The sequence below is a fragment of the Erinaceus europaeus genome, chromosome 21, assembly GCF_950295315.1.
Source record: "Erinaceus europaeus chromosome 21, mEriEur2.1, whole genome shotgun sequence".
In the NCBI taxonomy this organism is placed as follows: Eukaryota; Metazoa; Chordata; class Mammalia; order Eulipotyphla; family Erinaceidae; genus Erinaceus; species Erinaceus europaeus.
In genome coordinates this window covers 15,085,866-15,109,899 of record NC_080182.1, presented here as the reverse complement: position 1 = coordinate 15,109,899, position 24,034 = coordinate 15,085,866, and the positions used below count along the sequence as shown (strand labels likewise).

General features: G+C 38.9%; 1 protein-coding gene across 2 annotated transcripts in view; it reads left to right on the top strand.

Annotated features, from left to right (window-relative positions):
* The window catches only part of NGLY1 (N-glycanase 1), a 79,939-nt gene extending 58,254 nt beyond the window's left edge, over nucleotides 1-21,685 (top strand). For both annotated transcript variants that reach the window (XM_060180442.1, XM_060180441.1), the window contains 3 exons: nucleotides 6,200-6,385; nucleotides 20,205-20,382; nucleotides 21,288-21,685. In XM_060180442.1, the coding sequence (XP_060036425.1) occupies nucleotides 6,200-6,385; nucleotides 20,205-20,382; nucleotides 21,288-21,460 (537 nt within the window). In that variant the 3' untranslated portion in view covers nucleotides 21,461-21,685. The remainder of the gene's footprint in view (nucleotides 1-6,199; nucleotides 6,386-20,204; nucleotides 20,383-21,287) is intronic.
* Nucleotides 21,686-24,034: the final 2,349 nt, after the last annotated feature.

The following is a 24,034-nucleotide window of genomic DNA, read 5'->3' as shown; positions in this document are numbered from 1 at the left end:
CTTTCCCTAGTAGGATGGGTCTCTGGGGAAGCTGAGCTCCAGGACACATTGGTGGTGTCTTCAATCCAGGGAAGTCTGGCCGGCATCCTGATGACACCTGGAACCTGGTGACTGAAAAGAGAGTTAACATACAAAGCCAAACAAATTGTTGAGCAATCATGGACCCAAAGCTTGGAAAAGTGGAGAGGAAGTATTAGGGAGGTACTCACTGCAAACTCTAGTATACTTCTGCTTTCTTACTTTGGTGCCATACTCCAAACTCAGTCAATTTCTGCTTTGCGTTTCTACTTTTTTTTTTTTTTTTTACATGCATAACATTCCCCAGATTCCCATTTAGCAATACAACCCCCACTATTTCATTCATCATTTTTCATGGACCTGTATTCTCCCCACCCACCCACCCACCCCAGAGTCTTTTACTTTGGTGTAATACTCCAATTCCATTTCAGGTTCGACTAACCCCATTGATTTCATGTGATCTGGGGCCCATCTTCAGCTTAGGAGCCTATGTGACCTCTGCATCCCTGTAGATCTGAGCTCACACTCTGTGGTCATGAGTAGGAACATTCCAAGCTGCCCCAATATCGACCCATTTTCCTCAGGTGTAGCACAGAGTATGTTCCATCCCTTCGGAGGATGGAACATTCTCTACTGTTGTTGATCCAAGTTGAGGGCAAGGTCCTATGGGGTCCACAAAGGGTTCTATTTTGTTGTTCCTGATAGAAATGACCAGTAACAATGGAGAGGGATTTATTCATGGTCTGGGCCCATCATGTCTGTTTGGGAATCTCAGGACTCCCCAAATAGGACCCCAGCTGATGGGGTGGCCTGATAGTGACTAAAGAGTCATCTTAAAGTATGCCAGTCTCTTGCCCTTGTTCAGCTTTTGCAGTCCTTGCTTTGCTAAGCTTAGCTTTGGAGTGAATGAGAGTACTGTAATAGGAAGTAGGTGAGGAGGGTATCTATGTCTAAGTAGACACTATTTCATTACAAACTTTATACTGACTCACTACAGACTATTGTGTATTTTTGCTTTCAGGTATATATTTTGACCTAATTTATGGATACATGTGAACATATGCTCTATCTTACGGAACCTGGTCTATATATAGATTTTGGGACTTTTGTTAGGAAGTGAACCTTCTGGAATGGAATTAGAGAATACTATGAAAGGAAAGGTCTCACCAGAGTAATGAGGCTGAAGGGTTGACATTCCATGCCTGACGTCTCTGGACATAGTCTGAAGTGAAGCATGCTGAGGTGGTACTCGTTGCGTTGATTAGGTTAGGATCGGTGGATGCAATATCATTTGGTATGAATTGAGAGAAGCATGCAGGAAAGTGAGCCTAACCCTAGAGGTTCCAGGACTGGAGGAAATATAGGCAGGCTCTGTAGAGGAAGCGGGAGGCTCCTGCTGTCTTAGGGTTTAAGTAGACAATAGATAGTTATTGCTGTAATCACATTATTTGGCAATTGGGTTAACTTTGAAATATCCCTTTGTTAGGATTTGCTGTATCATACACAACATCACCCTAATTTATGTCCTTTGACATTATTTGTATATAGCTGTGTCACTGGTTGCTTCTTTTCTCCTTGGTCTAGGCTTTTGAGAGAGTCAACATATCAAAGACTCAGCCTATGTATTAAAAAGACTCAGTCTGTGCTTTAAAAAGTTTGAGACATTCAATCAGTTTTTCCCCTCTCATATTACTTAGTGATTTATCTGACTACGAATTAGTAGGAGTGGACATACACACCATTCCCACCACCAAAAGACTGTGTCCCATCTCATCCTCCCCCCAAGCCGACCATCCAACCTCACCCTCAACCCAGGGTTTTTACTTTGGTGCCCTACTAAACTTTTCTCTCTTTCTATCCAACAAAAAAGTAAGTTAAAATTAAAAAGAGAGAAGGAAAGAATTGGGAATTAGTGACTTGAATTATCTAGACCTAAGAGATCCCAATTCAATCCCAAGGGCCTCTCCACTGAGCAAGCATTCTTTTTTTTTTTTTTTTTAATATTTATTCCCTTTTGCTGCCCTTGTTATCTTTTTATTGTTGTAGTTATTATTATTGTTATTAATGTTGTAGTTGTTGGATAGGACAGAGAGAAATGGAGCGAGGAGGGGAGGACAGAGAGTGGGAGAGAAAGACAGACACCTGTAGACCTGCTTCACCGCCTGTGAAGCGACTCCCCTACAGGTGGGGAGCCTGGGGTTCAAACTCAGATCCTTATGCTCATCCTTGTGCTTTGTGCCACCTGTGCTTAACCCACTGTGCTACGGCCTGACTCCCCACTACCTCCTTTTTTTTTTTTGCCTCCAGGGTTATTGCTGGGGCTCAGTGCCTGCACCATGAATCCACTGCTCCTGGAGGCCTTTTTTTTTTTTGCCTCCAGGGTTATTGCTGGGGCTCAGTGCCTGCACCATGAATCCACTGCTCCTGGAGGCCTTTTTTTTTTTTTTTTTTTTTTTTTACCCCTTTTGTTGCCCTTGTTGTAGCCTTGTTGTGGCTATTATTGTTGTTGATGTAGATGTCGTTCATTGTTGAATAGGACAGAGAGAAATCGAGAGAGGGGGAGAGATAGACACCTGCAGACCTGCTTCACCACCTGTAAAGAGACTCCCCTGCAGGTGGGGAGCCAGGGGCTGGAGCCGGGATTCTTTTGCTGGTCCTTCCACTTTGCGCCAAGTGCACTTACCAGCTGCGCTACCACCCGACCCCCCTCCCTCATTCTTACACTCATTCTCTCTCTCTTTTTCTCTCTCTCTCTTTTTCCTCTCTCTCGTCTCTTCTTCCCTCCCTCCCTGTCTTTCTCTCTCTCATAAAAATAAGTCATTCTACTGTGCCATTTAAAAAGATAATATATCCTTTGGGACAAAATGAATGGAACTGGGTGTGATTATGCTTAGTGAATTAAATAAAGAGGTAAAAGACTATTATTGGATAAGTTCACTCATATGGAATTAGAGAATAAAATTGGAAAAAGAAGAAGAAAAAGAAGTTGCTGCCACCAAACTCTTTTTTTGGTTAATTTTTTTTTTTAGTCTATAAAAATTGGAAATTAGAAAAAAGAAAGTTTTTTTTTGAAGTTTGTCTTTCTTTAAAAACATTTTTATTTGGAATTTTATAATGGTTTACAGTACCATAGTAATTACGGGAGAATGGTTCTACTCTGCACTCCCCACTAGAGTTCTGTGTCCTACCTTCAACAACAATCACTATAGTTCTTCCTAAATCTTGGAAATAGTTGGCTGCTTTTTTTTTTTTACCCCTCAATTTCCTGTGTTTCAATTTATATTTCACATATGAGTGAAGTCATCCAGTAGTTGTTTTAAACCTCCTTCCTTACTTCATTAAGCATAATCCATCAACTTTGTCCCAAAAGACACAATGTCTTTTTCTAATTTAGAGTATTATTCCACATTGTATATATTCTGTAACTTCTTTACCCACTTATGTTTACGGGCATGTAGGTTGCTTCCACTCATTTGCTATTGTGAGTAATTCAGCTATGAACATAGGGGTGTGTATGTCCCTTTGAATTAGGGTATTTTCATGTCATTGGCATATATGTCTAGCAGTGGCATTGCTGAATCATAAGGTCTTTCCATGTGTATTTGTTTGAGAGTTCTCTATACTGTTTTCCATAGGGACTATAGCTGTTTGCATTCATACCAACGGTGTACCAGAGTTCTTTTCTGCCACATCCTCACCAATACTTGTCATCTTTTGATTTGTGCAGAACTTTGCATCCGAAAAGAAACAAATGAGCATTCTTCTCAAGTGCACATGGAACATTCACAAGGATTGACCATGTGCCTTAGTAAATATGTGAATATTGAAATTATGAAAAGTATCTTTTAGATGATGATAGTGTGGAGCTAAAATCAACTCAAGAAAAAGAAATTCTGCCGAAATGTGCAGACTAAACAATATACTTCTGAATAATAAATACATAGGTTAGTGAAAAAAAAAATTGAAACTTTTTTGCAGAGCCAAAAGGAACCACTTATCAGGCCCTGCAGGATGCAGCAAAAGCAGTCACAAGAGGGAAGTTGATAGCAGTTCAGGCCAACAATAACAAAGAAGAGAAATCTCAAATGAACTGTTTAACACTACAGTTGAAGCAACTAGAAAAGGAACTACAAAGAGAACCAGTAGTCAGCAGAAGAAGGGAAATCATCAAAATCAGAGCAAAAGTCAGTGACATAAAAAACAGTTTAAAATTTCACTGAAATCAAGAGCTAGTGCCTCAGAAATATAATAGATAAACCACTGGCTAGATTCACCAACAGAAAACTGATAAAACAACAATCAAAAATGAGAAAGAGGCACATCTGGTTGAGCACACATGTTTCAATGCGCAAGGACCTGGGTTCAAGCCCCTGGTCCCCACCTGCAGGAGGAAAGCTTCACAAGTGGTGAAGCAGGGCTGCAGGAGTCTCTCTCTCTCTCTCTCTCTCTCTCTACACATCTCCTTTCCTCTCATTTCTCGCTACTCTATAAAATAAATAAAAGATAAAAAACATGAGAAAGGTGAAATTACAACTGAAGAAGCATATATACAAAAAATCATATGAGAATCTTATGGACTTCTTTATACAAACAAATTGGAAAACCTAGAGGAACTAGATGCATTTTTAGAATCATGCCACTTGCTGCAAATCCTGACCCAAGAGTGAAATAGCCTGAACAGGCCTATCACTAGTACAGAAATTGATATAGTGAACTTTTATAGTAACTTCCCCTGTGTAGAAGATTATCCCAGAGATTCTTCTAGCTTTGAATGTCAGCAAAGGACCTTAGAATGAAAGGCTTTAAGTTGGATCTTGAAGGATGAGAAAGAATCAAGGATAGGGGGAAAAGTAAGGATAGCATTCCCGAGAGAGAGAACATCATAGATCAGGGCCTTGAAGTAGGAATAAACCTGAGATTTTTTGAGAAACAAAAAGGAGAGTAACATGACAAAAGCGTAGAAGTAAGGGAAGAGGTTTGTTGTTGTTGTTGTTTGTTTTTTACTGAGAGGACGAGTGATTTGCAGTGTATACAATTGTTGATACATGTGTAAGATTTCTCAGTTTTCTGCAAAACACTCACCCTCTGCCTAGGTCCTCCTCCGTGATCATGCACCAGGACCTGTAAGTCCCACCCCTGCCACCAAGTCCTTTAATTTGATGCACTACACCAAACCTAGTCGAAGTTCTACCTTGTTTTTCCCCTTGCTGTTCTTATTTCTCATCTTCTGTCTAGGAGTGAGATCATCCCATATTCATCCTTCTCTTTCTGGCTTATCTCACTTCACATGATTCCTTCAAACTTTATCCAAGATGATATGAGGAAGATGAATCCTTCATTTTTAATAGATGAGTAGTATTCTATTTTGTATATATACCACAACTTTCTCAGCTACCCACCTGTTGTTGGGCACCTAGGTTGCTTCCAAGTTCTGGCTATTAAAAATTGTGCTGCTGGGAGTCGGGCGGTAGTGCAGTGGGTTAAGCACACATGGCATAAACCGCAAGGACGGGTTTAAGGATCCCAGTTCGAGCCCCTGGCTCCCCACCTGTAGGGGAGTTGCTTCACAGGCAGTGAAGCAGGTCTACAGGTATCTATCTTTCTTTCCCCCTCTCTGTGATCCCCTCCTTTCTCCATTTCTCTCTGTCCTATCCAACAATAATGACATCAGTAATAACTACAACAATAAAACAACAAGAGCAACAAAAGGGAATAAATAAATAAATAAATTTTTTAAAATTGTGCTGTTGTGAATATAGGTGTACATAGTGGAGTATCTGACACTGTATAGCAGTCTCTCTTTTAAACATGCTGTAAATATACATTAACATAGAACCTGCCAGCCTTTGTGGGAGGGAAGGAAATGTGTATCCTTTTTCTTCTCTTTCTCTTCCTCCTCCTCCTCCTTCTTCTTTTCTAAAATAAGGAGGGCTTAGTGTGTGTGTGTGTGTGTGTGTGTGTGTATGTGTGTGTGTGATGTAAACATAGTATAAATATTTGTTTATTAATGAGAGAGAACTAGAGCATCATTCTGGCATGTGGAATGCCAGGGATTGAGATTAGGACCTCATGCTTGAGAGTCCACTGCCTTATTCACTGCACCATCTCCTGGACTTCTATAAATATGCTTAATATGTATACCTTCCATTGTGTTGCAAACTAATTCTGTTTTCTTTTTAAGAGCAAAGAAGCCGTGTTTATTCCCTGTGAAAATGAGAAGATTTCTAAACAGCTCCGCCTTTGCTACAATATTGTGAAAGATCAATATGTTCGGGTTTCAAATAATAATCAAATGATTTCTGGATGGGAGAATGGTGTATGGAAAATGGACTCCATATTCCGAAAAGTTGAAACAGATTGGAACATGGTAATATAATGCGTGAAACTGTGTAGAACTTTTGTCATTGTTTAAACAAGTATAGATGAACTTTATTATTTTAGTAACATCATACCAAAATTGCTTTTAGTTTTTTAGCTAGTAAGAAAGTATACTATTGATATTTAATTAGGTATCCATTAGAAATCTATGCATTTATATCAAGGATATACCCATTTTTATCAGAGACTGAATTTTACACATTCCAGGAAAGAACTTATGAAGTGATGACCAACTTATATGGCTAGTGCTTATACGAATATGTGAAGCATATTACTATTTATTTCTTGTATAGATATATACGAATTATCTGAATAATTCTGTTGGGAAGTATAGTTTGGGTCTGGGTAGTGGCACAGCTGGTTGAGCACACATGTTAACATTGCACAAGGAACCCATGTTCCCTTGGTCCCCACTTGCAGAAGAAAGCTTTGTGAGTGATGAAGGTATCTCTCTGTCTCTCTCCCTCACTATCTTCTCCTCCCCTCTTAATTTCTGGATGTCTCTATCCAAAGAATAAATAAAGTTAATTAAAAAAATTAAAAAGAAAAATGTTTCTTTAAAAAAGAAAAGGAAGTATAATTTTAGTCCAAAGATCTCAAAGCTAACCGTCTGACATACTTTCATTTCATAGAATGTGGAAAAAGGAGCAGCTACATTGGTATTTATTCTGTTAATCCTTAAAAATAAAGAAATGTGTGCTAGAATTATGGCACTTTTCATTTTTAATACATTTTATCACATGTTATCTATTACAAGGGATTTTGCTTTTCAGCTACACTACTCCTTAGACATATAAAGATAAAATCAGAGCTATTCATATTATCTTAGTCGATCTAACTATACTACTGATAGATTTTCATAGGGATTAATAATCTTGTGAGGAGTATTTCAGGTTAATTTGCCAAGATGTACAAGTTGGAAGGGAAGTAGTTCACATAGAAGACAAATTGGGTAGATTGAAAATGAGAGCCACAGGGCTGGGGAGATAGCATAATGGTTATACAAAAGACTCATGCCTGAGACTCTGAAGCCCTAAATTCAGTCTCCGTCACCACTATAAGCCATAGCTGAGCGGTGGTCTGGTCTCTTTCATTTAAATAAGTAATATTTTAAAGTAAAAAACAATTTTTAAAAAGAGAGCCACGAATTAGCACCTGCTAATCTTTATGAACATCTTTTACATGCTTATGAGTGTTAAATAGAATACAAATGAGAGAGAGATAACTAGTCCCAGGAGTTTTCTCCTCCCAATCATAAAGTTTTATTCTAAAACATATATTGGTAATCTTTCTGTATTAAACCAAAAATAACTTACAAGGTTATTGAAACTATAGATCTAGGAACTTCCTTCTTTAAGAAAAGTAATAAAAGCAAGATAAAAAATTTAAATGCTAAGATATATGTATCTGTAATTATTTACTTGCTGAGAGAAGGTGAATAGTTTCAGGAAGACAATTGTTAGCCTAAAAAATGCTCTGAACAGAAAACAAATGCAGACATGTAATTCCTCCGAAGAACTAGTCTTTATGTGCTGAGCTAAAGCAAACAGTCTGCTTTTCCTCATAACCAGACGTGTTAGTGGAGAAAGCAGTGGACTGAGGAGAATAAGCTGTGCTAAGAAAGTCTGCTCCGCAGCATTGCTTGCTGCTTTAACTTACCAGTTCTTTTGCTTATCAACACACTGATTGTCTTTTTGTGTCAGACATTGTCCTCAGCTACATGAATAAAAAGATATCACTGTAATTTCTGCACTTACTCTCAGCAGAGAAAACCAAAGCATAAACAGTCATCTTCACCATGATATAGAGTGCTATAATAAGGATATCAGCACATTGCTATGGAAACACCGAGGAGGGAGTAATTAGCTCTGGCTGTGGGTGTTGGGCAAAGCTCCACAGAGCAGGTGACATTTGAGCTGGACGCTTAAGAATGAGTAGGTGTTCACAGGCAAGAGAAAACAGTAGGAAAGAAGCACAGAGTACACGACATATTTTGAGATTGCTAAATAAAACATTGTGGCCAGAAGGCTATAGTGTGTGAAAATAGCTGAAATAATGTAAATGAATAAGAAACAGACCCCTATTCAAAGTTTATGACTTGATTTTATGTAGTACTTAGTAATCTTAATTGCCATATGAAGTAAAATGTTACTCAGAAATAATGTTTTGCCACTAAAACTTGAATTTTTCCAGCTAACACAGTATTTTAATTATTTTTTAATATTTTATTTATTTATTTTCCTTTTTTGTTGCCCTTGTTTTTTTTTTTTTTAATTTTGTATTTAAGAAAGGATTAGTGAACAAAAGCATAAGGTAGGGGGGGTACAACTCCACACAATTCCCAACACCCAATCCCCATAACCCACCCCCTCCCATGGTAGCTTTCCCATTCTCTATCCCTCTGGGAGCATGGACCCAGGGTCGTTGAGGGTTACAGAAGGTAGAAGGTCTGGCTTCTGTAATTGCTTCCCCGCTGAACATGGGCGTTGACTGGTCGGTCCATACCCCCAGTCTGCCTCTCTTTCCCTAGTAGGGTGTGTCTCTGGGGAAGCTGAGCTCCAGGACACATTGGTGGGGTCTTCAATCCAGGGAAGCCTAGCCAGCATCCTGGTGGCATCTGGAACCTGGTGATTGAAAAGAGAGTTAACATATGAAACCAAACAATTTGTTGAGCAATCATGGATCCCAAGCTTGGAATAGTGGAGAGGAAGTGTTAGGGAGGTACTCACTGCAAACTCTAGTGTAATCCTGCTTTCAGGTATATATTTTGCAGTAGTTTATGGATACGTGTGCACATAAGCTCTCTCTCACAGAAACTGGTGTGTATCTAGGTTATGGGACTTTGTTAGAAAGTGAACTACCTGAGATGAAATTAGAGTGTACTATTAAAGGAAAGGTCTCACCCGAGTAATGAAGCTGAAGGGTTGTCATTCCACACGTGAAGTCTCTGGATACAGTCTGAGGTGAAGCATGTTGAGGTGGCAATCGTTGCTTTGGTTAGGTTGTGATCGGCGGATGCAATATTATTTGGTTTGGATTGGGAGATGCATACGGGAAAGTGGGCCCTATCCAAGGGTTCCAGGACTGGGGGGAGTAGGGGCTCTAGAGTGAAGATGTGAGGTTCCTGCTGTCTTAGGGTTCAAAAAGACAATCAATAGTTAATATTATCATCACATTATTTGTTAATTGGGTTAACTTTGAAAAGTCCCTTTGTTATGGTTTGCTGTACAGTACCCAGTATCTTGTATATAGCTGTGCTATTGGAAGCTTCTTTTCTAATCTTGTTTTTCAACTTCGGCCTGAGAGTGAGATCATCCCATATTCATCCTTCTGTTTCTGACTTATTTCACTCAACATGATTTTTTCAAGGTCCATCCAAGATCGGCTGAAAACGGTGAAGTCACCATTTTTTACAGCTGAGTAGTATTCCATTGTGTATATATACCACAACTTGCTCAGCCACTCATCTGTTGTTGGACACCAGGGTTGCTTCCAGGTTTTGGCTATTACAAATTGTGCTGCCAAGAACATATGTGTACACAGATCTTTTTGGATGGATGTGTTGGGTTCCTTAGGATATATCCCCAGGAGGGGAATTGCAGGGTCATAGGGTAGGTCCATTTCTAGCCTTCTGAGAGTTCTCCAGACTGTTCTCCACAGAGGTTGGACCAATTGACATTCCCACCAGCAGTGCAGGAGGGTTCCTTTGACCCCACACCCTCTCCAGCATTTGCTGCTGTTACCTTTTCTGATGTGTGACATTCTCACAGGAGTGAAGTGATATCTCATTCTTGTCTTGATTTGCATTTCTCTGACAATCAGAGACTTGGAGCATTTTTTCATGTGTTTCTCGGCCTTTTGGATCTCTTCTGTGGTGAATATTCTGTCCAATTCCTCCCCCCATTTTTGGATGGGGTTATTTGTTGTCTTGTTGTTGAGTCTGGTAAGCTCTTTATATATGTTGGTTATTAAACTCTTATCTGATGTATGGCATGTAAAGATCTTCTCCCATTCTGTGAGGGGTCTCTTGATTTGGGTAGTGGTTTCTTTTGCTGTGAAGAAGCTTTTTAATTTGATGTAGTCCCATAGGTTTATACTTGCCTTAGTCTTCCTTGTAATTGGATTCGTTTCATTGAAAATGTCTTTAAAATTTATGCAGAAAAAAGTTCTTCCAATATGTTCCTCTAAGTATCTGATAGTTTCTGGTCTAACATCCAAGTCCTTGATCCACTTGGAATTTACTTTTGTATTTGGTGAAATACAGTGATTCAGCTTCATTCTTCTGCATGTTTCAACCCATTGTTTCCAACACCATTTGTTGAAGAGACTCTGCTTCCCCCATATAATAGTCTGGGCCCCTTTGTCAAAGACTAGATGTCCATAGGTGTGGGGCCTCATTTCTGGGCTCTCAATTCTATTCCACTGGTCAGTGTGTCTGTTCATGTTCCAGTACCAAGCAGTTTTGATGACAATGGCCCTATAATATAGTTTGAGATCTGGCAGTGTGATGCCTCCGGTTCTGTTCTTTTTTCTCAAGATTTTTTTGGCAATTCTAGGTCTTTTCTGGTTCCAGATAAACATTTGTAGCATTTGTTCTATTCTCCTAAAAAATGTGCTTGGGATCTTGATGGGGATAGCATTAAATTTGTAGATGGCTCTGGGTAATATATTCATTTTGATGATGTTAATTCTTCCAACCCATGAGCATGGAATATCTTTCCACTTCTTTGTGTCTTTTTCAATTTCTTTGAGTAGTGACTCATAATTTTCAGTATACAAGTCTTTCACTTCTTTGGTTAGGTTTACTCCTAGATATTTTATTGTTTTTGTTGCTATAGAAAAAGGAACTGATTTCTGGATTTCAATTTCTTCTAACTTAGTGTTTGCATAGAGGAATGCCACTGACTTTTGAATGTTAATTTTATAGCCTGACACATTACTGTATTGCCTGATGATTTCCAAAAGCTTCTTGCTAGATTCCTTAGGTTTTTCCATGTATACTATCATGTCATCTGCAAATAAGGAGAGTTTGACTTCTTCTCTTCCAATCTGTATTCCTTTAATTCCTTGCTCCTGCCTGATTGCTATGGCAAGAACTTCCAACACTATGTTGAATAGTAATGGTGATAGTGGGCAGCCCTGTCTAGTACCTGATCTGAGGGGAAATGCTTCCAGTTTTTCACCGTTGAGTATGATGTTGGCTGTAGGTTTGCTATATATAGACTCCACTATCTTCAGGAATTTTCCATCTATTCCTATTTTCTGTAGTGTTTTGATCATAAAGGGATGTTGTATTTTGTCAAAGGCTTTCTCTGCATCTATTGATATGACCATGTGGTTTTTGGTCTTGCTTTTGTTGATGTGGTGGATCACATTGATTGATTTACGTATATTAAACCAACCTTGCATGCCTGGGATAAACCCCACTTGGTCATGATGAACAATCTTTTTGATATACTGCTGTATCCGGTTGGCTAGAATTTTGTTCAATATTTTCGCATCTATGTTCATCAGAGATATTGGTCTGTAGTTTTCTTTTTTGGTTGTGTCCCTGTCTGCTTTTGGTATCAGGGTGATGTTGGCTTCATAGAAGCTGGCAGGGAGTATTCCAGTGTCTTCAATCTTCTGGAAGACTTTTAAAAGTAGAGGTATTAGTTCTTCTTTGAAAGTTTTGTAGAATTCATTTGTAAAACCATCTGGTCCAGGACTTTTATTTTTGGGAAGATTTTTGATAACTGTTTCAATTTCATTAGCTGTGATGGGCCTGTTCATGTTATCCACTTCCTCTTTACTTAGTTTTGGAAGTTGGTAGGTATCTAGGAAATCATTCATTTCTTCCAGGTTCTCTAACTTGGTGGCATATAGTTGTTCATAGAAGCCTCGCATGATATGTTGAATTTCTGCAGTGTCTGTTGTGATATCTCCTCTTTCATTTACTATCCGATTTATTTGGGTCTTCTCCCTTTTTTGTTTTGTGAGTCTGGCTAAAGGTTTGTCGATTTTGTTTACTCTTTCGAAGAACCAACATTTACTTTCATTGATCTTTTGTATGGTTTTCCTATTCTCAATGTTATTTATTTCTGCCCTAACTTTAGTAATTTCTGTCCTTCTGGTTGCTTTAGGGTTCCTTTGTTGTTCTTCTTCTAGGTCTTTAAGATGTGCAATCAGGCTGTTTATTTGTGCCTTTTCTTGTTTCCTAATGTGTGCTTGTATAGCTATGAACTTCCCTCTTAGGACTGCTTTAGCTGTGTCCCAAATATTTTGATAGCTTGTGTCTTCATTTTCATTGAACTCTCGAAACATTTTGATTTCTTCCTTGATTTCCTCTTTGACCCAGAAGTTGTTAAGAAGTGTACTGTTGAGCTTCCACATTTTGGCACTGTTACTAATCTTTTGTTGATTGTTAAGTGTTAGTTTAATTCCACTGTGGTCTGAGAAGATGCTTGGGATGATTTCAGTGCTCTTGAATAGGCTGATGCTGTCTTTGTGGCCTAACATATGGTCTATCCTTGAGAATGATCCATGTGGATTTGAGTAAAATGTGTATTCCAGTTTCTTGGGATGAATGACTCTGAAAATGTCCAATAGTTCTAGTTTATCTATCTCTTCATTTAGCTCCCTTATGTCTTTACTGATTTTCTTCCTGGATGATCTGTCAAGTTGAGATAGTGGGGTGTTGAAGTCCCCTACTATGATTGTGTTACTGTTAATATATTGCTGTAGCTCTTTCAGTAGAAGTTTGATGTATTTAGATGGCTTCTCATTGGGTGCATAGATATTAATAATTGTTAATTCCTCTTGATTGACTGATCCTCTGAGCATTAAGTAGTGTCCATTCCTATCTTTTTTAATCTTATCTATTTTAAAGTCTATCGTGTCAGATATGAGAATAGCTGTTCCTGCCCTTTTTTGTGGGCCATTGGCTTGAATGATAGTTTTCCATCCTTTCACTTTAAGTCTGTGTTTGTCTTGTTGCGTTAGGTGAGTTTCCTGTAGACAACATATTGTTGGGTTGTGTTTTCTGATCCATCTTCCTACTCTGTGTCTTTTAATAGGTGAATTCAGGCCATTGACATTTATTGATATCAAAGATTGAAGATATTTTAACGCCATTCTTGTAGAGTTTTAGAGTGTTTTGATATATATTCTATTTGTGGTGGTCTGGTTGTTTATAGGAAACCTTTCAGAACTTCTTTCAAGGCAGGCTTGGTGATGGTTGCTTCCTTCAACTGTTGCTTGTCTGAGAAGGTTTTGATGCTTCCATCTAGTCTGAATGACAATCTAGCAGGATATAGTATTCTTGGCTGAAAGCCTTTCTCATGGAGCACTCGATAGATATCTTGCCATTCTCTTCTGGCCTGTAGTGTTTGTATGGAGAAGTCTGCTGCTAATCTTATGGGTTTTCCTTTGTAGGTGACTCTTTGTTTTTCTCTTGCAGCCTTGAGGATCCTTTCTTTATCCTTATTCCTTTCCAATCTAAGTATGACATGTCTTGGTGTCTTTAGGTCTGGGTTAATTCTGTTTGGGACCCTCTGGGCTTCTTGAATCTTTATGTCTTTGGTGTTGTCTAGACTAGAGAAATTTTCAGCTATTATGGCCTGGAGAACGCTTTCTTCCTCCCCTTCTCTTTCTTCCTCTGGTAAGCCAATAATGCGTATATTGTTTCTTTTGAAGTCATCCCATAGGACTCTGTTGTTGTTTTCAGCATCTCTTAATCTCTTTTTGAGATCTCTTACTTCTTTTTTAGTTGTCTCTAATTCATCCTCAATCTTGCTAATTCTGTCTTCAGCCTCATTGATTCTATTCTCTCTGCCCTCTACTGCTTTCTGGAGTTCATCTATTTTGTTGCCCTGCTCTGATACTGTTTTAGCTTGTTCAGCTAGTTGCCTTCTTAGCTCAGCAATTTCAGCTTTCAGCTCTCTAATAACCATGCGATTATTAGAATTTTCTTCCATATTCTCATTTGTTGTTCCTGCAGTTCTGATTACAATTTTTTCAAATTCTTTACTCACTCCTGTTATTATTTCCTTAGCTAATGTTTGGATGTTGAACTCGTTGTTTTGTGCTTCGCCCTCTGGAGGACTTTTAGCTGGACTCTTGTCCTGGTTCGAGTCTCCATTATTTTTTCTTGTTGTGTTAACCATTTTATATAAGTTAACAGTTTTTTCAATCCCTGAGTTGGAGTTCAGTGGTGTAAAAGCCTTTTTTTTTTCCCCTGTAGGCTATGGTAGCCTGAGGGCTTTTAAACTATCAATAGGCTTCTTGGCTTAATCAATGACTCCTGACCAAGAGATAAAGCAGGGTGTGGCAGAGATAATCCAGTGGTTATGCAAAGAGACTTTCACAGCCCTTCAGCTATGCCACCGAGGTATAGGTCTTCTCCTGAGTTTCCCGGTTAGATCTCTGTGCCCTGGTGTCCCTCCCTGTTGCTGCTCCAGATTCTGAGGGTAGTAGCAATGGAGACTCAGAGTTGTACTTGGTGAGTCTCTGGGGAGTCCTTTCCTCCCTTCAGCTGTCCCCTTGTTGGTGGAGCAAACTGGAGGTGGTGTCTCCACTGACAAACTGTCGAACTGTTAGCAGTCACTTAATCTCTCCTTAGGCCCCTCTCTCCTCTCTCTCACCAGCCACACGTGTTTGTACTCACAGGTGATTTACTGGGTTTCTGTGGTCATTCTGGTCCTGTCTTGTTTCGGTCCGGGTGGTCTCCTTTGGTATTCCTAGTTGATCCGGGAGAGGAGAGGAGAGGAGAGAAAGCGATCTACTGCTCGTAGCTCCGCCTCCGGAAGTCGAATCAAAATAAATGATTTCTGTTTGGACATTGCTGCTCCTGCCCTTGTTTTTTTAATCATTGTTGTGGTTTTTTGATTATTATTATTATTGTTGTTGATGATGGATAGGACAGAGAGAAATGGAGAGCAGAGGGAAAGGTAGAGAGGGGGAGAGAAAGATAGACACCTGCAGACCTGCTTCACTGTTTGTGAGGCGAGTCCCCTGCAGGTGGGGAGCCAGGGGCTCAAACTGGAATCCTTACACCAGTCCTTGCGTTTTGTGCCATGTGCACTTAACCCGCTGTGCTACTGCCTGACCTCCAGTATTTTAATTCTGAACTACCATGTCCCAAAATAGGAATTTTCTAGCTCTATTCAGTTATAGAAGCCTATTTCCTGGTATAACTTTCCTGAAAAATCTCAAACCTGGAATTGGGCACATCACATGTACATTGCTCTCCGATATTGAATGAATATCTCTCTCTCTTTATATATCTCTATATATATATCTATATATAGATGTATATATAGATATAGGTATATATAAGTATATCCTCTCAAAGAATTATCCTTCCAATAGCACAGAGATTCACTAAATTTCACTGTTTAGTTAAATCATTGTTCAATGAGTGTCGGACTGAAAAGAATATAAAAAGCTGTACCAGGAAGACCTGCACTGTTTTGGGAGACAAGTGATAACACCTTGATAAAAGTGAAGTTGATAGATTATTAATTAGTCTCTCTCCCTGCATCTGTTCTGATACTTTCTTTTTAAGCTGTATTTATTTATTGGATAGAGATAGCCAGAAATTGAGAGGAAGGGAGAAATAGGGAGACAGACAGAGACACCTGCGACACTGCTTCACCACTCGTGAAGCTGTCCCCCTGCAGGTGGGGACTGTAGACTTGAACCCAGGTCCTTGAGCACTGTAATGCAAGGGGAGTCGCTTCACAAACAGTGAAGCAGGTCTGCAGTTGTCTTTCTTTCTCTCCCCCTCTCTGTCTTCCCATCCTCTCTCCATTTCTCTCTGTCCTATCCAACAACAATAACAATAACCACAACAACGATAACACAACAAGGGCAACAAAAGGGAAAAAACAGCCTCCAGGAGCAGTGGATTCCTGGTGCAGGCACCAAGCCCCAGCAATAACCCTGGAGACAAAAAAAAAAAAAAATACTCTTCCTTCATACTAAAACATTGCCTAAACCTCACTTGTTACTAAGAGGTGAGGGTTTGAAAGAAAAGACCACGTCTCTAGCCTTCCTACCAGGTCTTCTTTGTACCGAGATGCCTACCCCCTTGCTCTCTCTATGTAGTGACTGCACTTCCCTTTCCCCCTCTCTGCAGAACCTCTTTACTTGCCTTTTGGTTAGATAAATCTATTCTGATCTTTAGAATTTAACTGAATCCATTTCACCTTTACCCACCTGCTGTCTGTCTATATAGTCTTCATGATATCAAGTCAGCAAACGTGTGAGAATACTTTTCTCTCTTACTAGATAATTACTATCCCTTTGGCCAATACCTCAGCCCTTTTCTACTCATATTTGAATTTTCAGCATCCATGTATCTAGCATGATCCCTAATGTGTAGTTTGATAAAGGTTGCTAAATACAAGAATGATTAGATATATGGGCAAAAAAAATTGTACCATAGTATTTTTATACAGGATAGAAAAATTCAAAACAAAACAGATTAGCATAGATACTTTAGATTCAGATGCTGTTCCTTGAATGTTCTTAGGAGGTTTCATTCTTGAGAAGTTCTAACATTCTCTTTGTCTCATCTTCTCTGAATGGTTCCCTTTCACAGTAACCCCCTTTGCAGGACTAATTAAATTATGAGTAACTCCTAGATACCCAATAATTTAGGATAACTTAGTAATTTAGGATAGATTAGATTTAGTCATTAGAAAATGACTCCCAGGAATATTTATGTTATCCTGGGCCTCACTTTTTTCTTATAGACAGTTATAAGAGGAACATGCAGTAAAAACAAGTGAAAATCTTTTAGTAAAGATGCTCTGAAATCTAGTGAATTGTTGCCCACATCTAAGTTTGCCATTTGGAACAGTAGTTGACTATACATACCTAGTGTGAGAAGTTACAGTCATTTTTCTTGAAGAATGGTTGTTTTACTCCTACTCACTGAATTTTCAAAACATTCAAACTAAATTTAATGTCATATTAACCTAGAGATAGTATAGCTTTTGGTTGCCAAATATAGAATATCAGTAAAATGCTAGCATTGATTTTTTTTTTTTACTTGATGACTAAATGCTGCTGTAGGCTAGTTAGATAGAAGATGTATTTTATGTGCTATTTTCATTTATTGTCCCTGAGACTGTCAGATATTTCTGTAGAAAAAAAAAAAGTATGACAGAGCCAGGTGGTGGTGCACCTGGTTAAGCACATATTATAGTGTGTGACAACCCAGGTTCAAGCCCCTTGTCCCCATCTGCAGGGGGGAAAGCTCATGAATGGTGAAGCAGGGCTGAGGGTGTCTCTCTGTCTTTCTCCCTCTCTCTATCCCCCCTTCTCAGTTTTTCTCTGTCTACATCCAGTAATAAATAAATAAAAATATTAAAGAAAAAGAGAAAAGCATATACATGTATAAATACCAAATCTGTGCTCCAAGCAGCTTACAGTTTTCTTTCTTTTTCTTTTTTTTAATATTTCAACTTAATGACTTATATCCCCAGATCCCAGGCATACATTTTCACAAATACACAATAAAATATATAAGAAATGCACAGTTGAAAATATGTTCTGAAAGTTAAGGAGTTGTTATAGCTCTTATTTTTATTACTTGGCAGAATAACTCTAAACTGTTTCTTAAACCACTAACTAATTCTCCCCCCACACCTTGTTTTGAAGCAGGCCTAAGAAATTATTCAAACTATCAGCAAAAAAAATATTCTTTGTCCATATCTCCAAAGTTCAGTTGTTCTTCAGAGTTCCAGATATTGCCTTGGAATTTTTTAAATCAAATTTAAATATTTATGGCATATAGAAATATAACAATGCATTTCCCATGTTTTCATCATAAAGATCAACATTATAACAGTATTGAAGCTTATAATTTTCTTACATGCACTTGAATTGAAAACTGCTTTGAAGAAGAGCAGGTTGGCAGTTCAAGGTTGGATTAAATTCCAGAGAACCATCATAGCAAAAAAAAAAAAAATTGTTTAGGTTTGATGCAAGAGTGAGACACTGGACATTAGGAACCAAGCAAGTGATATGCATAGAATGGTTTTTGAAAAATACTAATTAGATAGTCTCAAAGAGATAAGTATATAATCATGACTATAGTGGAAAGTGTAGTATAAATGAGGAATAGGATATTTTTAAGGCATTTGTTTTTCCCCCAAAGAAATGCATTGTTTATAGGAATTTGAGCATAGAAATGATTAAAGAGGGGTCTGAGCGGTAGCACTGTGGGTTAAGCACATATGGCACGAAGCGCAAGGACCAGCTCAAGGATCCCAGTTAGAGCCCCCAGTTCCCCACGTACAGGGGGGTCGCTTTACAAGCGTTGAAGCAGGTCTGCAGGTATCTTTCTCTTCCCCTCTCTGTCTTCCCCTTCTCTCTCCATTTCTCTCTGTCCTATATCAGCTACAACAACAGCAATAACAACTACAACAAGGGCAACAAAATGGAAAAAAAAAATGGCCTCCAGGAGCAGTGGATTCATAGTGCAGGCACTGAGCCCTAGTGATAACCCTGGAGGCAAAAATAAAAAATAAATGATTAAAGAGTAAGATTCTTATGAGTTCCAGACTGTGAAAGACCAATACTGTGAGTGTTGGTAACTGAGAAGAGGTGAGTATGAGCAGTCAGTGACCAAGGGTGATTTCAACAGTGTACACACTGCAAGTGGTAAGAGCAGGATACTTAATACTTTGATGATGCATGGTTATTCTGGTTTAAGTAATTAGTGCTGACTGGGGCATCCTGATTTAGAGGCTCAGCCATCTCGCTCTAGGACCGCTTACCTGGTAGTGAAGACTTGACAAAGTGTGTAAATTCAGGAGTAATCACATGCTTGTTGTTGTAGGTGCTTCACCACTCTAAGCCAACTTTTGCAGATAAAGACAGGGAGAGAGAGAACAAGTTGCATTTAAAAGGCTTCTTCAAGGGGCTGGGCTGGTGGTGTACTCCAATAGACGCACATTACCATGATCAAGGATCTGGGTTCGAGACCCTGCTCCCCACCTGAGGGAGGACACTTCAGGAGTGGTGAAGCAGGTCTGCAGGTGTCTGTCTTTCTCTCTATCTCCCTTGCCCTCTCAATTTCTCTCTGTCCTGTCAAATAAAAATAAAGTAGAAAGAAAGAAGAAAAAAAAAAAAAGGCCATCAGGAGCCATGGATTCATACATAATGCCGGCACCGAACCTCAGCAATAACCCTGGTGGCAGTAAGAATCATATTTATCTGGCATCTTAAAGCTGAATATTTACAAAAAAAAAAAAAGTAGCAAAATCTGGCTAATATGCAGCCTTTTAAAGTTGTACATACTAGGATACTTTGCTTTATTTTATTTTTAGTCTGGTTTTTAATCTTTTGTTTATTTGATAGAGACAGCCAGAAGTTGAGAGGAAAGGGGATGACAGAGAGGGAGGGAAACAGAGAGACACCTATTGCCCTGCTTCACCACTCGCAAAACTTTCCCCCTTGCTGTGGGGACTGGGGGCTTGAACCTGGGTCCTTGCACATTGTAACATGTGCTCAACCAGGTGGCCACCACCTGACTCCCTTACTAGGATACTTGTATTCAAATAATGTCTTTTTTTCCAGAAAAGAATATGCTGAAGGAGGAACTCCTTTATTGGTTAACTCCTTTATTGGTTAACATTCATACAATGAATGTTAACCAATAAAAATCGTCATTAGTGAAAATGTTGGTATTTAATAGCCATTTGTACATAATATTCTTTGACACGAGGGTTTAGCTCTGTTTTACATTACACTACTTATAGTGTACGAATATTTACACTGTTATTTCCGATCATTCTTTTCCCCCTCCTATTTTGTAGGTGTATTTAGCTCGAAAGGAGGGATCTTCTTTAGCTTTTATTTCCTGGAAGTTTGAGTGTGGATCAGTTGGCCTGAAAATAGATAGCATTTCCATTAGGACAAGCAGTCAAACCTTTCAGACCGGAATAATACAGTGGAAATTGAAGTCTGATGCAGTACAAGTTGAACCAATAGGAGGTAAGCATTTGTCTGGAAAATTAACCATAATTTAACCATATACTTAATACTGAACTTGTTCTTATATTTCTTTATTTTAAATATACATTTTAAGATACAGTTCTGAGCTTTTCATACTTAACTCAGATTTTTGCAAAAAAAAAAAGAAAATCCATACTGCTGGTATTATAATAAAAGGACTTGTGTTTTTTTTACTGTGAAACACAGAGTCAAAATTATTTCTTTTTTCTTTTTCTTTTTTTAAATATTTATTTATTCATTCCTTTTTGTTGCCCTTGTTTTACTGTTGTAGTTATTATTGTTGTTGTTATTGATGTCCTTGTTGGATAGAACAGAGAGAAATGGAGAGAGGAAGGGAAGACACAGGGAGAGAGAAAAATACACCTGCAGACCTGCTTCACCACCTGTGAAGTGACTCCCCTGCAGGTGGGGAGCTGGGGGCTCGAACCGGGATCCTTATGCTGATCACCTACACTTAACCCGCTGAGCTACCGCCCAACTCCCTATTTCTTTTTTTCAAAGGACTTGTTTCTTTTGCTGGTAACAATTTTTATTTTTATGGGTTGATTTTTAAAAATTATTTTATTATCTTTATTTATTTATTGGATAGAGAGAGTTAGAAATGGAGATGGGAGAGTTAAAGAGGGAGAGAGACAGAGAGACTCCTGCAACGCTGCTTCACCACTTGCAAAGCTTTCCCCTTGCAGGTGGGGACCAGGGGTTCAAACCTAGATCCTTGCCTATTGTAGCATGTGCGCTCAACCAGGTGCGCCACCACCTGGCCCCATTTTATGGGTTGATTTTTACCTACAAGTCAGATAGATAAAATGCATTGCAGATTGTTTCTTTACATTCTTTAACTCGCCAAAAGCAACATGTTCACTTAACTATTTTTCCTCCAACAGATAAAACTCTTCGCTCTTATGATTTTTCTGGTGCCACTGAAGTTATTTTGGAAGCAGAACTAAGCAGAGGCGATGGTGTTGTTGCTTGGCAACACACCCAGCTGTTTAGACAAAGCTTAAGTGACCATGAGGAAAACTGTCTGGAGATAATTATAAAATTCAGTGACCTTTGAAAACCTGAGCATTATAGAAAAGCTGGCAGTAATCAAGGTCTTACGATGTTCTAAAGTGATCTGTCAGTTCAGCGCATGCTTATTTGGCAATTTACAGTCCTCTGCTAGCGTATTTCGTTTGTTTTTCAGTTTTTAATCTATCCATCATGTAATCTTCATGAAAATGTATCTTTGTACTGTGAACCATAATGAAACCATAAATTAAAAGTTCCCTTCCATATGTGACTCACCTGGAGTAAAGTCTTATTGTCTCAATACAAGATTTTCATCTAAAAATTGATAGTGTGGTTTTAAAGGTAAAGTGAAGCAATTGAATAAATACTATTCATGATTGGGATAAAATTTTAAATAGTATAGTAGTCATCTGACATTATCCGATCAGTCATTGATTTTTTTTATAAGTAGCTTTCCTAAGATTTTAATTTTTAATAAATGTGAAGTAGTTTCTAAGTTATATAATGTATGGACATTTTTATGGTTGTAAATATATAGGCATTTAAGAAATAAAACATTATTTTTGCTTTACCTTTTTTTAAAAATATTTTTATGAGAAACCAAAGCCCTGTTTTGCATATGGTGGTGCCAGGGACAGAACCTGGCCCCTCACACATGCAGGTCCTGTGCCCGAGTATCGAGCTGTCTCCCAGCTCTTTGGCCTAATTAGTTGGCCAACTAATCTTTAATAACTATCCTAAACATTGAAAACTGCCTTATTAGACAAGACATGAAAATGGTTTGCGTTGCGTAAGTTCAGCTACATTATGACTCTATGTGAACACATCAGAAAATGTTTCACATTTTAGTTTACTTTTAAATACTTTTATCTACCTCATTGAATAAAATTATTTTTTTGAAACTGTGTAACTATTTTATGCAGTGTTTATATACTGTGTCAAAGTTGCTGTGTGTACATCCCATGTAAACCTCTCCAGTGAAATCTAACAATTTGCTAGTCAGTTGTATCCAAGAGGACTGTGATAGTTTTGTGAAGAAAATGGTGAAAATGACATATACCTCCTGTCTTTTAATTAACATAGTGATGCTCTGCAAAGTAAATTGTCAACTCTGTGCAAGAAAAGTACATTCTTTTTTTAATTTTTTTTTTAATTTTTTTTTATTTAAGACAAGATTAATTAACAAAACCATAGGGTAGGAGGGGTACAACTCCACACAATTCCCACCGCCCAATCTCCATATCCCACCCCCTCCCCCGATAGCTTTCCCATTCTCTGTCCCTCTGGGAGCATGGACCCAGGGTCATTGAGGGTTGCAGAAGGTAGAAGGTCTGGCTTCTGTAATTGCTTCCCCGCTGAACATGGGCGTTGACTGGTTGGTCCATACTCCCAGTCTGCCTCTCTCTTTCCCTCGTAGGGTGTGTCTCTGGGGAAGCTGAGCTCCAGGACACATTGGTGGGGTCTTCAATCCAGGGAAGCCTGGCTAGCATCCTGATGGCATCTGGAACCTGGTGATTGAAAAGAGAGTTAACATACAAAGCCAAACAAATTGTTGAGCAATCATGGACCCAAAGCTTGGAATAGTGGAAAGGAAGTGTTAGGGAGGTACTCACTGCAAATACTAGTGTACTTCTGCTTTCAGGTATATATTTTGCAGTAGTTTATGGATATGTGTGAACATAAGCTCTCTCTCACAGAAACTGGTGTATATCTAGGTTTTGGGACTTTGTTAGAAAGTGAACGACCTGAGATGAAATTAGAGTATACTATAAAAGGAAAGGGCTCACCTAAGTAATGAAGCTGAAGGGTTGTCATTCCACATGTGAAGTCTCTGGACACAGTCTGAGGTGAAGCATGTTGAGGTGGCAATCGTTGCATTGGTTAGGTTGTGGTCAGCGGATGCAATATTATTTGATATGGATTGGGAGATGCATACGGGAAAGTGGGCCCTATCCAAGGGTTCCAGGACTGGGGGAAGTAGGGGCTAATTTGGTCAGGTCCTGCTTTTAGTTTCCCTTTCAGATCTTCTTACTCAACTTCTGTTGATGAGTGGGATCATCCCATACTCATCTTTATCTTTCTGACTTAGCTCACTTAACATAGTTCCTTCTAGCTCTGTCCAAGATGGGTCAGAGAAGGTGGGTTCATTGTTCTTGATAGCTGGATAGTATTCCATTGTATATATATACTACAGCTTTCTCAGCCACTCATCTGTTGTTGGGCACCTGGGTTGCTTCCAGGTTTTAGCTATTATGAATTGTGCTGCTATGAACATAGGAGTACACACCTCTTTTTGGTTGGGTGTTATGGAGTCCTTGGGATATAACCCCAGGAGAGGAATTACTGGATCATATGGAAGGTCCATGTCTAGCCTTCTGAGAGTTTTCCAGACTGCTCTCCACAGAGGCTGTACCAATTTACATTCCCACCAGCAATGTAAAAGGGTTCCTCTGTCCCCACATCCTCTCCAGCATTTGTTGCTGCTGTCCTTTTTGATGTATGCCATTCTTACAGGAGTGAGGTGGTATCTTAGTGTTGTCTTAATTTGCATTTCTCTGACAATCAGTGACCTAGAGCAGTTTTTCATATGTTTGTTAGCCTTTTGGATCTCCTTTGTAGT